Source organism: Nylanderia fulva, unplaced genomic scaffold (assembly GCF_048542155.1).
Source record: "Nylanderia fulva isolate GAGA-0341 unplaced genomic scaffold, ASM4854215v1 Scaffold365, whole genome shotgun sequence".
NCBI lineage: Eukaryota > Metazoa > Arthropoda > Insecta > Hymenoptera > Formicidae > Nylanderia > Nylanderia fulva.
The window spans coordinates 47363-65774 of record NW_028190439.1 but is presented as its reverse complement, the minus strand read 5'-3'; the positions used below and the strand labels follow the sequence as shown (position 1 = coordinate 65774).

General features: G+C 28.8%; 1 protein-coding gene and 1 pseudogene across 2 annotated transcripts; both read left to right on the top strand.

Moving 5' to 3' along the window:
• Nucleotides 1–1101: 1101 nt before the first annotated feature.
• LOC146722131 (uncharacterized) lies at nt 1102–2460 on the top strand (annotated as a pseudogene). Its single transcript, XR_014925327.1, has 2 exons — nt 1102–1283; nt 1653–2460. The product of XR_014925327.1 is annotated as an uncharacterized LOC146722131 (transcript).
• LOC146722130 (uncharacterized) lies at nt 2314–3945 on the top strand. Its single transcript, XM_085485400.1, is given in 3 exon segments — nt 2314–2347; nt 2706–3010; nt 3012–3945. Coding segments are annotated over 3 exon segments (1167 nt in total). The 3' UTR covers nt 3840–3945.
• Nucleotides 3946–18412: the final 14467 nt, after the last annotated feature.

Genomic DNA, 18412 nt, shown 5'->3' with positions numbered 1-18412 from the left:
GAGATTGAATGGCGCCCAAATAAAACGCGCTAAAATAATAACTGACACTGTCCGCTGTCAGACATAGACATAAGGTGCGTTCCGTTTTACGCATATGCGCGCATTTTCTATAGTACATTGTGACGTATATTATAGATAAATGCGCGCATATGCGTGAAACGGAACGCACCTATAGGAGGAGATATACATATGTGTACGCATGTGCGGTTTAACGGTATCTGATTCAACTTCTTCTTTGTTGCGTACCCCCTCCACATGCTCTGATAGCGGGCAGTAGGCAGCGGGCAGAAATATTGTAGCCATCTTATTTTTTACGACATTGGTTTATGCATCGCTCGAATGGAGATTAAGTTGTTCGTATTTTTGAGAAAGAGTATCGTATACATTACAATAGATTGTGAAATTTTGGTCGGTGTTACACAAATGTAAAATAAAGTAAACGAGTGATAATATACGGAACATACATATTTTGCTGAAAATATTAAGCAACAAGTTGAGGAACTATTGCACACAAAAAAATAGAAGGAACGTCTATGTATTTATAAATAATGGCAAAAGGAAAAAGAGGACCTTATAAAGATATCTAACAGACGACTCTGAAGAATTCCCACAACAACAAAATATTCTCGCGTAGTAAGAGCAAAAGAACAGAAATAGCGACACAGGTAGTCATATTTTTCTTTTTCTATTTGCTTTATATAAAGTGATCTAAACATCAGGATATCGATCATGTAAGATAAGTAAAAACTTGGTTTAGAGTGAAAACGTGAAAGTGAATATTTTCATTGTGGAAATCAAGGCGTGATTGATGGAATCGCTGAGAAATTTTTCACTTTTCACATTTGTACATATTTATATATAATTTGTAGATGGAAATGTACCTTAATGAAGAAATTAATTCGTGTGAACAAAGTGATATGACAATTGAAGAGCATTCTTTCCAGAATCTTTTGAAGAAGTAAACATGATTCACAATACTGAATGTAACAATGAAAATAAAAGTAGTGAATCTGAAGAAGACAGAGATGAACAGGATTATTTAGCTGAAGATGGAAATGAACACTATTACTTATCTGAAGATGAAGATGAACATGATATTCTTTTAAAGATGAAGATGAATATTATTCTGATAATTTTTTTGAAGATGGAAATGATTGTTATACTTCTAACAAGGAAAATGACAATAATGAAATTAATTTTTATAGCGATAATGGAGAGATTTATGAAAATATAATTCTGATAATGAAGAAAATGAAAATCAAGAATATCAAAAACATTTGCAGGTAATTTTACAATACAAAGCAAAGTTCAAATTTTACATATCAGATGTGTGCAAAAGTGAGAAAAATGAACATTTTTTAAAAAACATTCTTTTCTTTAAAAAGTATTCCTTTTTTCAATACATGTGGTATATAAAATCAGAACTTAACTATGTTATATTTATGGCAAGTTTTTTAATTCATCGATTATTGTAAAAATTTTTAAATTTTATTTGTTCAGTTTGATACCTTCTACCTGTATAGAATCAAAAATATGATTATTAGCGGATACCATGTATATATGTATATACATATATATATATACATATACTTATATATATGTATATAAAAATAGACTATGTATATACATAAGCATATATTATTTTCTTGCAGAAACACATTGAATTTCCCATATATGAAGGATGTGATTTAAGTAAAGAGGAAAGCCAATTATTACTAATGAGTTTGGCAGTTAAAAACAAATTGACTGACACCGGATTGCAAGCTTTACTTCAAATTATTGATTGCCATTTGCCATTTAAAGTGCATCACTCAAAGTATCATTTTCTACAGTTCTTTCCAAAGGTGATTTCTTGTAAATATTATTTTTGTCCAACGTGTTTTACTATATTGACATTTCATCATGATATTATTATTGAATGTAATAATTGTAAAGAACGTTACGAACAAATCCAATTACAAAAAAATTTTAATTTTTTTTATCATTTTCCATTAAAACCGCAGTTGATTGAATTATTAAATTCTAAATTATTTACACAATGTAGAAAAACTTGTCCCATTGAAAGTGATATCGTAGATGGAACACTTTATCGTCATTTAAAAGAACAAAATGTTATATGTGACAACGATATTACTATTCAATGGAATACAGATGGTGTAGAAATATTTAATTCATCCATGTACAATATATGGCCCATTCAAGTATGTATAAATGAATTACCATACCGACTTAGAAGAGAAAATATTTTGCTTTGTGGATTATGGTTTTATAAGAAAAAACCACCAATGGATTTGTTCTTGCGTCCATTCATAGATGAACTTTTGGAATTACAAACCAACGGGTTTTGGTGTGCCACACTTGAACACAAAGAACCTATACACATAAAAGTTTATGCACTTCTCGCAAGTGTAGATACAGTAGCTAGACCACTTATTCAAAACATAAAACAATTTAATGGTATATATGGATGTTCCTATTGTCTCCATAAAGGGGAACAAATTTCAATCAGAAGAGGTCAGATACGTATATATTCTGGTGATAAAAAAGCAATGCGAAGGATGAAGCAGCATTATAAATACGTTGAGAAAGCTATTAATGAAGGAAGACCAATAAAGGTGTTAAAGGACCTTCAATAGTAATGTTTTTATCTACTTTTCATATTATTCATTTTTTTCCACCAGAATATATGCATTCAGTTTTATGAGGTGTAAAAAAATTATTTGGACAATTGTGGTTGGACTCAGCTAATAGTAATAAAGATTGGTATTTAGGTTTAAGAGTGAGTGAATTTAATAATAAATTATTGGCTATACGGCCTCCATGTGAAATTACAAGAACGCCACAATCCATAAAAAATAAAAAATGGGAGGCAAACGAATGGAAATCTTTTTTATTATATTATTCGCTCATTTGCTTGATTGATATAATGCCACGGAAATATGTTAAACATTGGTTACTGTTTGTATATAGCATTTATATATTTTCCAAAACAAAATTTACAGACAATGAGTTTGATAAAGCGGAAAAAAGCACTTCATCAATTTGTTTTAAATATCGAGTTACTTTATGGAAAAGAAAACATGAAATATAATGTACATATGATGCTACATATGCCAGACTATGTAAGAAAATACGGTGCTGTATGGGCATGGTCAGCATTTCCATTTGAGCATTTTAATGGTATAATAGCAAAAATGTTTCATGGAAGTCAATACGTGCCATCACAAATTTGTAAAATTTATTCCAGAATAAGATATATAAAAAAAAATTCAGAAATCTTTAGTAAGCCTAATTGTAGTAAAGAAGGAAAAAAATTGTTTAAAAACATTATGAAAGAAACTAAAATTATAAAATGTATAAGATATGGAGATGACTTGAGAATATTTGGAAAACCTGCAGATATAACTTTATCATTGTCTCAAAAATTGTTGGTTGAGCAGTTATTACAAGAAACAATAACAGAAAACGTTAAGTTATTTTATAGATTTTCTTATAAAAATACTTTTTATCATAGTTACAAATATTCTCGTCTTATTAAAAGAAACAATAGCACAGTGATATTACATAATGGAAAATTAATGCTAATTTCAGGTCTAATTTTAATTAATATACTAGAAACAACACACTATATTGTCCTTGGTAAAAAATTTCAAATATTAGACGAAGAACTTTGTAAGCACAAAGGTATATCAACGAAAATGTTTTCATTTATAGCACGAGAAACAAATAATGATATTATTTGTTTTCCTTCAGACTTTGATAAAAAGTGTTGTAGTATATTTTATAAAGAAGATAAATTATATATTGTGCCTTTGGTAAATACTGTAGAAATTGATTAATCAATATTTTTATTATTTTAATCATAAGTGTGAAATTCTTTATAAGTTTAAATTTATATATTCTTGTATGTGTTTAATATAAATAATATTGTATTGTAAACATAAATAGTAGAACTATTTATTTTTAAATATCATAAATTGTATTACAACTTATCATTTTGTCTGTGATAAATCGAGAATTGACTGATAATACTGTTATGTTTCAAGATGTTTTATATTATATTATTACACATGCATTGTAATAATATTTGTGAAATACAAATATATTAAATCTGATTACAGTCTCATTTCTTTGTCACTGAAATAGATAATTAAATTTTGCTCGAATAATTCATAAATAGTTTTGTTACAATTGTTCAATAGTTCTTGACGAAAATACTACAGGGAATGACACTATACTTCACGAATAGGTTTACAATAGTTTTTTAATAGTGTTGCAATACGCACACAATAGTATTCCCGTATTTTTCAATAGTGTTTAAATAGTTTTTCTATATTGCTCTCAGTAGTTTTCCAGTATTTTTCTTTATAGTTTCCTTATAATATTTTTTCATACGGGTGATAATAATTATAATTGATTATAAAGTAAATAATTCTTTGTAATAAATGATTTATATAAAAGTATTTTAGAGATTGAATACATAATAATACTATTATTATCAAAACAGAGCAGTAGTTAGATAAGAATAAATTATATAAATCATTTATTTATTACAAAAAATTATCTACTAAAACTTTGTAATTATTATATTCATAAAAGATTTTTATATATTTTTAGATTATAAATTTAATTATTTTTACTTTTGTAATGTACAATATTTAAAAAAAAATTATTATATACGTCTGCATATATAAAAGAATGCAATGTAGAAAAGAGAAAAGAGACAGATAGATCGATAGATAGATAGATAGATAGATAGGTTGATCGATAGATGATAGATAGTTCGATAGATAGACAGATTGCTAAATAAATCAATAGGTATGTGTATATATTATATATATGTATGTATATATATATATATATGTGTATGTATGCATATATAGAAAATGTATATAAATAAACTAACCTGTACATCCAGCCCTTCTTGAAGGAAACTCTACGTTTCGAAAGGGGCAAATGTTTGGCGTCATATTTTCGTCCCATGGTGTGGACAACACACAAACTCAAGTATACGCTGCTTTTTACGCGTATGAACGTGCATAGCACCGCGCGACGTGAGTGAGGCGTCGCACAGTAGATCATATCAACGTATAATACGCGCGGATTATATATATACACACACATATATAATATTGGCATATTATATCTACATACTTTTAGAAAGCATATTTTCTCTCTCTCAAATCACTCGCATACAATTATGAACGAGCAATTTGAAAGAGAGAGAGAGAAGAGAGAGAGAGAGAGAGAGAGAGAGAGAAAGTGTCAGAAGCACGGTCGTATACACACCGTGGTCAGAAGACAAGACAGCATGAGAGAGACGAAGATAATATGACTGTCTGTCCTTGTCTAACTGCACGATTGCAGCTCCATCTATCGCGACATCGCGCAACTAATTTTCTGCTCTGTATTATTCCCAAATGTCATTTCGCACATACACATGTGAATGAAATATTCCAACACCTTTTTTATTAGACTTCTAAACTTATTTCTGCAAGCTTACTAATATTCCTTTATGCAATCTTTTGGACGAAGCGGTCTTATTTTGTACGTATAAATTGTGAAACTTTTATACAAGCAAATATTGTTATGACGTGACGCGAGAAGCCAGAAAAAAAACTCGTATTTAAAAATTTTTTGTCTTTTGATCACAAATTGAGACAGCTGCGTACTTTATTATTGTATTAACTTTAATCGTGAAAAAGCATTTGTTATTCTATTAACGCAATAAAAACTTCTTGGTGTTGGAAAAATATAATCGTTCGGCCGGTAAAAGTAGACCTGCGGCATCCCCTTAAGCTCACTTATTTTAATTTTTAACTATATAATATATATATATATATATATATATATTATATGTTTCTTTAAATAAAAAAAAAATTTTAAATTAAAAGTAAATATTTTAATCCAAAATTTTATTCTTCTTTTATTCTAACGTTTTGCTCTAATATTCATTTAATATGTATGAATAATAGGAAAAGAAACCCAACAATTATCAAAAGGAAACACAATACACTTTGCAAGTATATCATGAAAAGGCCATATATCAGATTCAAAAGTTAAATTTTTTACAACATAAATATTTAATTCTTTTGAATCTAGGGGATACTTATATAAAGAATCGTAGGATGTAAAATATTTTCCAACAATAAATATTTCTTGTAGGCTTGTAACAACAATATTTTGAATTTGAATGAGTATATTATTTTTCATTAAACAATACGAATTTGCACTTTAATAAGAATGTGTTGAAATAGTAAAAAAACTATGTTTAAATTTTTTAAATTGCTTATAGAAAACGCTTTTAAATTTTTCAGGTAATGGACTCAAATTATTTTCTATAGCATGAATAGACTGTTTTTCTATTTTAGGTAAATTATGCTCTAATGCTACATTTATTTCGTGTAATCTACGACCAATTTGTTGCAAAGGATAATTAGGAGATTTTATTAAATTTTTAATCTGGCCAAGATAATTCTCGAACGAGAAACATGAAAATAAATCTAATGGCCCATAAATCTGCACATCATCAGCTAAATGACATAATATGTGTACATTATAGATTAAGAATTCTCGGCCGTTAACTGTTCACAATGTTTAACAAATATATTTAACAGTTCTTGTGGAAATGCACAACAATTTTGATATAAATATAAATTTAAAGATATAAGACAGGCAATAAAAGCCAACTCGCGGATGACAGTGCGTTATCCTAACGAAACTAAATTTTTCGTTAGGATGAAGTATCTGTGCACAAGGCACCAAATTTTACTTGGTCACGGCCAAGAGTTTTAAAATATGAAATAATCTCATATTTGAGATTTAATTTCAATAACCCTTTCACCCCCCTACGGAAATAAGTAAATGCAAGAGAAAAATACAGATCCGAAAGTCGCTGAATCGGGAATCGAACCCGAGACCTTTCGCTTGCCGGGCGACTGCTCTTTCAACTGAGCTATTATAAACCGGTACAGTGCGGCCTAACTTTCCTCTCATAGTAAATCGAACATATTTTTGTGCTGCTTTCTTTTCTTCATTGCTAAGCGATAAATAAGATGTACCTATTGTATTTTCATTTACTGATTCATAATTCTGGAAATCTTCAATTAAAGCACGTTCGATTTCTCCTAATCTACGTCGGTTAAATAACTAAATAGACAACAAACAACTTTCTGCTAATGTTTTCTAAGCCTTTAAAGAAAATGTTTGTTTTAATGAGTTGTAACATGTTTTCAGTGTATCATTTAAATAACGCTCTAACATTTTAATATTATCTTGAGATGGTAGTAATTTTGTTGAATGTCTTTTTCTCTGATGTTGAGTTTCAACAGCTGTACGAGAAATAAAAGATGAATAATCTTCTATTAATAGATTTAAAAATTCTTCTGCAAGTTCTCGTTTTTCTTTATCGCGTCTTTTTATCATTATAGTAATACATCGCTTACAGAGTTGTTTTAGCAAAGTACCTAAAGATGTTGCCAGTGATGGAGTTTTAAAGCCAGTTTCTAATTCATTTAAACCTGCTGAAGCTCTAACAGCCCTAAGGCAGTCATCATAATGGTTTGGTACAAAAATTGTAAAAAGATCATCGATTTCATCATTTTGATTCTTCATTTCGAGAAGTAGACGACCAATCTGACGTAATTTTTGTCGAATTATATCATAAAAATGAGAATCTTGAAACTTTTCACACAGTTTGTTTGCATAATTAATAACCAATTCATCATATCTTATAACTCTTGTAACACTGTCATCTCTCAATGTTGGAAACACACGTTCTCGGAGAATTTTACACGCAGATTCGTGAATTCGACCTGTAATTTGTCTTGATTTTGATAATATAGTTCTATTTTTCGCAGAATTTTGTTTACTGCATCTTCTGTAATGATGTCGAATGGCTGATTTGGAATAATTACCTTTACATTGAGGACATATAGAAAAATTACTAGCATTTTTATTATATTTAGCATTAGGACGTCGCATAACTTTCAATTCACCTGTATTCATGTCTGAATTGGTATTAAAAAGATAATGTCCATTTTTACGAAGTTTTTTTAATTAAGATTCTACGCTCTGGTCGTCCCTTAGGAACATTTAAAATGTCTTGTACTTCTTTTACATCTCTATGTATTCTGCTGAGGTGACGACTTAGTTTTGATTGTTCCGTTTGGCAATAAACACAAAAATCTTTCTTATTTCCAGATTCTACAGTTTTTACAATCATATTTGTGTCATCTGGTACTTTATGTCCAAAAGGAAGTGAGCTTTCTAAAGTTGTATTATGTGATGTTTCAGATAAATTTTGATTTTTATCTTTTATTGAAGTTTTCGAATTATTATTAACTTCTATATTTTTTTTTTACTGTTTTTCCAGAAATATCCGAGCAATCAGGCATATAAGATGAATCATTTGATTCACTGACTGAACTAGTACGACTTACTTTATCTTCGCTTTCTGTAATGAGAAATAATATGTTTACTTTTCACTTAACATAAAAAAAGAATTATCTTCAATATATGTACATGTAATGGTGCCTACATGTTATGAAATGTAATGTATATATGTAATGTATAAAAATATCAAAATTACTACTACAAATTAAAACTTGTCTGATGGGTTGTAAATAATGTAAAATAATGTAATATAATTGTAAAATAATGATTTTTTGTTATATAAAATTATAGGTTTAAGATGAAATTGTTGTATCTTCGTCTTCTCGTATATTTATTAAATTAAAGCGAGGTGGAAATGATACATCTTCAAGACTATCATCAAAGTCATTATTTATAGCTTGAGGATCAAAGATTTCTTGTTCTGTTTGTAAATCAAGCGGTAATAGAATATTCCTACATCACATTTTAATTTTAATAAAAAATGTTTTTAGTTTAATATCAGATAATTGTAAGAAAAAGAATTACCCGTTATTATCAGAATTATTAAGAAAATCCAAACTTATAGATAATTGTTGAAAATCTGAAATGAACAGAAATTATAAACTTCACATTATTTAATAAAATAAAAAAAAACAATCAAATACATAATATACTACATATTTCTTCTACCTTGCTGATTTAAGTGACTTATGTTAAAATCTAATTATGTTAAAATCTAACTATCGTAGATTCTACAAAATATTGATTAGAATTATTTGTTAGATTTGGAACCATAATATTAAAAGCAGACAATTCTGCATTTTCATAATTACTTGTTTCCGCATCTAAAATAATGATATTTATAAGCAATAAATAATAAAACAATATTTTTAATATTATTAACTTTATATAGGCAAATGACTTTTTGCTGAAATATGTAATATTAAAACCTTTTATTAAATTTAAAATATTAATATATTAATAAAAACTCTATTTAATAAAATAAACAAGTACAAATAAGAGCCAATTTAATAGAAAGTAAACTATTGAAAGCTTAATAAGCACAATCTAGGCTAAAGAATAATTTAATAGAATAATATTAATATTTATACTAATATTATTGAAATTTTCAAGCTTTTCATTTGTTGTACATTTTGCAATATTTGAGGCATCTGTTTTTTCTTTATTGTTTTGCCTGTCAACAGATACTTAAAAAGCATAATTATTAATTATAAAATAAATAAAAATTAAACTAAAATACGTTATTTTTAATAATAAAATATTTAAATAACAGTATAGTATACTAAAACTGTGTAAAAATAATCAGTTAGAAAAATATTCAGTTAGAAAGAATCATTCTTATCAGCGTTATTCGAGAGCGTTATTGACTCAAGTATTATTATTGACTACTTTCTAATAATACAATGTTTAAATAACACAGTATACTAAAACTGTGCAAAAATAATAAAAAATATTTAGTTAGATTAAAGAAACGTTTTTACCAGCGTCATTCGAGATTTCCAGCATATTTTTGTCTATTGACTCAATATTATTTATACTGTTAGACGTATTTCCATTTTGTATAGTATTTTGTTGTAATTTGTTCGTGTTGCATTTAGATACTGAAAAAATATATGAGTATTATATTAACTAAAATGTAAATATAAATTTAAAACAGCATGTTTATTAATTATAAAATAAGTAAAAATCAAATTAAACAAGTTATTTTGAATGATATAATATTTAAATAACAGTACAGTATACTGAAACTATGCAAAAATGATGAAAAATTTAGTTAAATCAAAGAAACATTTTTACCAGCGTCATTCGAGATTTCCAGCATATCTTCTTTGTTTATTGACTCAATATTATTTATACTGTTGGATGCATTTCGATCTTGTGTGCTATTTTGTTGTAATTTGTTAGCATTATGTTTAGGTACTAAAAAAATGAATAAATATTGTTAACTAAAATGCAAATATAAATGCAAATATAAATAATAATGAGTATGTTAATTGTATTACCATCATATTTTTTAACCCGCTTTTTCTTTTTAATAGTTGCATTTAGAGTATGTAAATTTTCTTTATTTTTTAATAATGCAATTCTTCTTGACCTTTTTGCATTAATATTGCTATTATAGTCTGTAACTGTGTATAAATGAAACAACAATATTCTAGTTCTTATGCTTTTCTTCGCAATTATAGAATTATAGAAACATAAATTTGTAATAATAGAACATTTTACTTACTGGGTATCTTTTTTTTCATTATGTCATTTTTATTCTCAATTTTAACTTTTAAAGTTTCCAATTTTTCATAACTACCTAAACATTGTAAAAGAAAAAACAGTTATAACAAACCAAATATAAACAGATATTTAATAAATCTTTAATCAAACAATAGCCAAAATGGAATATTCTCTTAAATATAAAAGTAACACAATTTTGACACAATATTTTTCAATTGAATAGCAATAATGTAATGTTATATTAATCTATTTTTGAATAATGTATAGGAATAAAAACTTTGGTATTGTATGTATACTATAAAGTTAGAGGTAAAACTATTTTTTACATTTGTATTACAAATATAATTCTATATACCTTCGTAGGCAATAACTTTGCCAGCGTATCGCTTGCCATCCTTATACTTAACGCTGCAACCATCTTTTCTCTCTATTATGTCTGTTTTTTTACAGATGTAACGCATTTTGTCAGGAAATAAAATTAATGCAAACATGTTTTGTATTTGGAAACAACACTGGAAACAAAAAGAACCTCGAGTTCAGCGTTTACAATTAATTCATCTTTTAAGAAAATACTGTATTTATTTATGAAATGTTGTACAATTAATCATTGAAAATCATTTTCAGTGAAACAAACGTAGTAATTATAAAAAATTATTTAATATCATAATCAATTTAATGATCCATTGGAAAAAAATAATGTTTTCGAACCTAATGCTAACCTTTATAATAAAATAATGAATTTTATGAAAAAACTGCGAGGATACACATATTTCTCAAATATTGTACCAAATAATTTATGTACGAAATACTTTCCCGTATGGAAAACAAAGATTCAACAATTATATATGCATAGGAAATATAAGACTTAAGATAAATAATATAAAACATGATTACGTAAAAAAGTTATATAACATAAAAATAAGTAAACTACTAACCAGTATTTACAAACTGAATCAGTTTGTCGTAAACAAGCGAAATATGCACCTTTAATAAAATTGTAACCTATTAACCTATTAAACACAATATCGTCACCAGAATTAAGTAACAAGAAAAAAAAACAATTCAACATATAGGCCCGTATTCATAATCCGTTCTTATATTTAAGATCGTCTTACGACATCGTTCAACCAATCAAGAGATGCTATGCGGCCATTTGATTGGTTGAACGAGGTCTTAAGACGATCTTAAGTATAAGAACGGACTATGAATACGGACCATAGATAATCAATCATATCGCCCTCTGCAATTCTTACAGTTATTGTTCAAATAATACTTTAAATTTAAAACAGTAATTCAGATCAAAACAAATTAAAATAACAAATTAAAATAAAGATTTATAAAATAAAATTAAACAATGACTTAATTAAAAAAACAAGATTAAATGTGCAGACATAATTTTCACTATTACATTGTAAAAATCAGGTCATACATTTCAAAATATATAGCGGTCCTGCTTGTTGCTATTACATCGTGGAAATCGGTCCCAACATTTCACGATATATCGTAAAAACAATTTCTAAATTCAGCAATATTCATCTTCGCAGCTGTAATATCTTTGCGTGTATCACTTTTCAAACAGTAGTGCATTGTGTACAAATCGAAATTAAGAGCAACAGAACGTATATGTGCAACTGATAGATAAATGAGCGGTCCTGTTTGTTGTCATTACATCAAGGAGATCGGTCCCTACATTTCACGATTCATCGCAAAAATAATTTATAAATTTAAGTATGTTCATCATTGTAGCTGTAATATCATTGTGTGTATCACTCTTTTTAAATAGTAGTGCATTGTGTACAAATCGAAATTAAGTGTAGCAGAACGTATATGTATTACTGATAGATAAATGAGCGGTCCTGTTTGTTGTCATTACATCAAGGAGATCGGTCCCCACATTTCACGATTCATCGCAAAAGTAATTTATAAATTTAGCTATATTCATCTTCGCAGCTGTAATATCTTTGCATGTATCACTTTTTAAACAGTAGTGCATTGTGTACAAATCGAAATTAAGAGCAACATAACGTATATGTGCAAATGATAGATAAATGAGCGGTCCTGTTTGTTGCCATTACATCAAGAAGATCGGTCCCCACATTTCACGATTTATCACAAAAGTAATTTATAAATTTAGCTATATTGATCTTGGCAGCTGGTAATATCTTTGTGTGTATCAGTGTTTAAACAGTAATGCATTGTGTACAAATTAAAATTAGAAGCAACAGAATGTATATCTGCTACTAACAGATAAATAAGCTGTCCTGTTTGTTGTCATTACATCAAGGAAATCGGTTCCCACATTTCATCGAAAAGTAATTTTTACATTTATATAGCTATATTCATCTTCGCAGCTGTAATATCTTTGCGTGTATTTTTCTTTAAATAGTAGTGCCTTGTGTACAAATTGAAATTAAGAGCATGAGAATGAATTTATGTTACACGTAAAAACATATTTTTCTAAGCTTAAACTTTTCAGTTTAGTAGATCTTCAATTTTGAAGATTTCCTCCGCTAATTCGTAATTAGAATCGTCATTAACAACTAATTAGACGAGGAATTGACATACACTTTAATTTGTACCATTAAAACGGATACGCGGAATTTTTGTTCAAATTTATTAAAGTTTTAATTTAAATATATTATTTAATTTAAATATTAAATAAAAGTAATTTAAAAATTTAGCTATATTCACTTCGCAACTGTAATATCTTTGCGTGTATCACTTTTTAAACAGTAGTGCATTGTGTACAAATCGAAATTAAGAGCAACAGAACGTATATGTGCTACTGATAGATAAATGAGCGGTCCTGTTTGTTGCCATTACATTAAAGAGATCGGTCTCCACATTTCGCGATTTATCGCAAAAGTAATTTATAATTTTAGCTATATTCATTTTTTTCAGCTATAATATCTTTGCGTGTATCACTTTTTAAACAGTAATACATTGTGTATAAATTAAAATTAGAAGCAACAGAATATTTATGTGCTACATTGACAGTGTAGCAACAGGGGCTACTATACTTTTTGCCGAAGTACATCACATTTGATATATCCGTATAATGTAATATATCTCGTTTCCACAAGATATCGGATCGATATTTAAAATTTCGAAAATAATATATTCTATAATAATAATATCCTGTATAGCAAGCGTATGTCTTTTTGATCGAATGACGTAATTAGACATCATATTGAGGTTTAATGACGTCAGTTTGCTATTTGGGACATAGAGAGGAAGCAATTATACGTATGTGTGTGTGTTTGTGTACTACATGTTAACATTTTCTACGCTCGTTTTACGTTGGAAAATTAATTTTCGATAATATTTTTCTAAGCTTATGCTTTTTAGTTTTGTACCTCGAAAATATTTTCTCTGTTAATTTGTAAATTATAATTATCATTATATAACAGTCAATCAAACAAGGAATTGAAGTAAATTTTAACTTGTATCGTTGAAAAGAAAATGCATAATTTCTGTTTAAAATTAATTAAAGTTGTAATTTAAATGAGCGGTCTTGCTTGTTGCCATTACATCGAAGAAATGGGTACCCACATTTCACGATACGTAATCGCATACGATATCGCAAAAATAATTTCTAAATTTAACTATATTCATTTCTACAGCTAATATTTTTGCGTATATCTTTCTTTGAACAGTAGTGCACTGTATTAAATTCGAAATTAGAAGCATCAAAACATATATGTCACTGATAAATATTTCTCTAAGCTTCAACTAGTACCGTGAAAACGGAAATGCATTATTTCTGTTTAAAATTAATTAAAGTTATAATTTATATATGACCGGACCTGCTTGTTGCCATTACATCAAATAAATCAGTTTTCATATTTCACGGTAGATCTCAAAATCAATTATTAAATTTAGTCATATTTACCTTTCTAATTGTAATATATCTGCATGTATTTTTTAAGCAGTAGTGCATTGTATACAAATCAAAATTAGAAGCAATGAAATACATAGTCATAAATATTTCTTTGAACATATTATTGCACATTAACATTCGTTAGCATTAGGAAATAATGAGTGTCACAGAGGCTATGCAACGTGAAATTGTTCAGATTGGAAAGACCCGATTTTTTACATTGTATATATTGTGAATACTGGTACCGGTCTTGATAATATACAATATAAAAATTAATTTTTGGTACTGGTTTGATACATTACATATCTTGAAACATATTGGTACCGGGCCTGGTAAATTACTTTTCATATAGAAAAATATCGGGACGGTCCTAATATGTGCCAAAAGTCTTAGTATTTGCCATTACCTCTCTGAAATGGTCCTAACATGTACCGAAACATAAACATATATATATATATATATTTATATATAAATATATATACAATATATATATATATATATATATTATTTATGTATTACAAGATTAGAGACGTATTTTAATAAACTTACCTGTACGCTTTAAATCTTCTATCAAATTTATTACAATATTAATGTAAATATTTTTACTTGTATTCCTTATTGACATAACTACAGATAATAATTTATGTAGAATAGGTTAGACTTTAATATCACAATTTGTGCATTAATATATACACGCGTCTGCATATTGAAAACTAACTTTTTCACGCACAGAAATGATACCAATAATAAAATTCTATAATTTATATAGAAACAAATTTGTATTAAACAGTTTTATATGCAAAGGCACAAAGGTGAAAGTAAGTATACTCACCGATAAGTACGATCTCAAAACAAAAAGCAAATCCTTAATAATAATGGACGAAGAACCTGATCCTATTAATAACAGTGCACATGTAAGAAAAATAAGTAAGTTTGATTTGGCTAAATTATATTTTCTCCTTATTTTGTGTTTAAAAAACACAGATACACAAAACTTTCAACCGGTTCCAGAATTACTTTTATTGCGCACGTGTTACATTTCTCACTTTCCCGTTATTACCACAGTGTATACTATAGGTTTGTTCGCGTCGCATGCCCCAACTTGCTTCTTTTTACTTCAATGCGCTCGTATTGGTCCAATTCGAGGAGTGCACCAATACGAGCGCATTGGAGTAAGAAGGAGCATGTTGGAGCATGCGACGTGAACAAACCTTGTGCTATTGCACTGTCACGCAATTTATAGTGACCAAAACTCAGAAGCGTGCCTGCGCTTTACGTTCGCGCTACTCAATTCAAATGTATTCTAAACGGCGGCATCAATGGAGTTCTCCTTATCATACACCCAGACAGATATCATTTGTTACGATAAGTGCGTGATAAGGTAGGATTCTATCAATGCTGTTAGATATGAAAATTCCATACTTTGAAAGAAGCAATATATTTTTCATTACCTTATTTTTTACTTTTATCATTCTATATTTGTGTTTGAATGTCTTTATACATATTAATCTCTTCATTTATGGTACAACTATCACATTATTATCACATCGATAGTTACTGTAAGTAAAAAGTTTAAAAGTGGAACGTATAAAATGTTTTAATTAAAAAAAAATTTTTTTAATAAAAATAAAATTATAAATAATAAATTTGATCTTAAAAAGACGTCTAATTCACGTCTTTTTATAACGTCATAATTTCGTCTACAATAGGACGTTAAATACACGTCATTTAGAAGACATATGACGTCTTGGACAAAATATGACCGAAAATTGACGTCAATACGTATAACCATGTGTGCTACCTGGGTTATATCAATGCTCGCTCAAATTCTACTGCTCGTCGTCTATTAAAAACATGTGTTAAAGTTAATGTTACTTCAGCTAAAGAAATCTACTCATATAAAAAGGACTCATTTAATGCTACATATGCTTCAGTTCTTATTTTCGCCAAATGTATGTATAATTTTTTAATATCTTCCAATGATGAGAGATTTATTTTCTTGTGCCTTTTATGTACAGATTTACAGGTTTCGAGAACCGTTTTATTGACACTCGTACTTATATTCACAACTACACTTTTAAAGTCTTAATTTTTTCTTCTCTTCATCTTGAGTCTTGATGCATTCCATAATGAAAAGATTTCCTATGTGCTTAATAAGTGTTGACAAGTTAGCCGCTACTGCAGGAGTTTTATAAAGTTGTTCTTCATTATCATATCTTGCAACTACATTAATTGCTGAAATAGTCGTCATATATTTGTGGATGATACAGCGATTGAAAATCTTTTATATTTGCATTTATCATTTTTAATGCTATAAGAAAACGGTCTAAAAGAATCAGTCATGCACGAATCATGCTGATGCGATTTGTATTTAACATAATTTGTTTAAAGTTATATTTTGAAATGTTAATTTATATAAATTTTAATTTTAAGATTTAAGTGATATGAAAACGTTTTATATTGTCTTAACAAAATTCAGAATCTTTATACAACCATTAATTGTTTGGTATAAAATTGCAAATTCTTACACAATTGTTGTTGCAGGATTGTTTTCTGTTTATTATGCAACAACATTTTATATATGAATTTTATCTATGAACAAACCTCCGGAGCAGCAATGGGATCCCCAATCTCACCTATCATTGCAAACATTTTCATGGAACATTTTGAAAATAAAGTCCTGAAAAACGCACCTCTCAAACCCTCTACATGGTTTCGATATGTTGATGACACCTTTGTCATCTGGAGTCATGGCAAAGAAACGCTCCCTCAATTTCTTGACTTTCTAAATTCTCAGCACCGTAGTATTCAGTTCACAATGAAAATAGAACAGAATAATCAGCTTCCCTTTTTAGACGTGTTAGTTAAAAAGAACGAAGACGGCACCTTAGGCCATCGGGTTTATCGAAAACCAACACATACGGATCGTTACCTCCATGCCACTTCTCATCATCACCCGGCTCAGAAGAATTTTGTCATCAGTTCATTAATATACAGAGCCTTAACAATTTCTGAATCAACTTCCCTGAATAAAGAATTAGAACATCTCAACCAAGTCTTGACCAAGAATGGATACAACACCAAAGACATCCATCAAACAACTGAAAGGCTGAAAAATAAAATCTCCAGTTCTACAAATATGAGTGCATCAAGTGAAAAAGAAGAAGAAAAAGAAGATAAAAAATAGACGATCCTTTCGTATCTTCAGGGTACAACAGAACGCATTAGCAGGATCCTGGGTAAACACAATATCAAAGTAATTTCCAAATCTCAAAATAAGATTGCGCAACTACTTCCTAATCCCAAGGACCGGAGACCACACTTAGAAACACCAGGTGTATACAGGATTCCTTGCTCCTGTGGAAAAGTGTACATAGGAGAAACTGGGAGAAAGATCAGTACACAAATTAAGAAACATCAAAGGAGTGCCAGGTACTGCCATTTTAGTCAATCAGTCTTGGCAGAACATTGGAATGGAAACGGGACACTCGGTACAATACGACAAAGCAACCAGACTAGCCCCCTCGCAAAACTATTTCGCTAGAAAACATCGTGAAGCCCTAGAAATTCTGTAACATCCCGACAACCTCAACCGCGACAAAGGTTATCAAACAAACCCTATTTGGCACACTGCCCTTAATATACACTCACACCACTAGGCGGCGTCATTACGGAATACTTTTCCGTAGATGAAAAACCTCCCATAATATATATAAGGACCACAACCCAAGAAAGCTCAATATCGGCAGCTGTCAGCCCTTTTTTTTTTTTTTTTGTGACGCAGAGGAAACCATCATGGTACCGCACACCTCCGGGTAGAGGTGTAGGTTATGTGGAAGATGCAAACTGCAACGTTTGCGAAACGTCGGCATTACGCTGTTAAACCACGCGGCATTCATCCGGAAACCT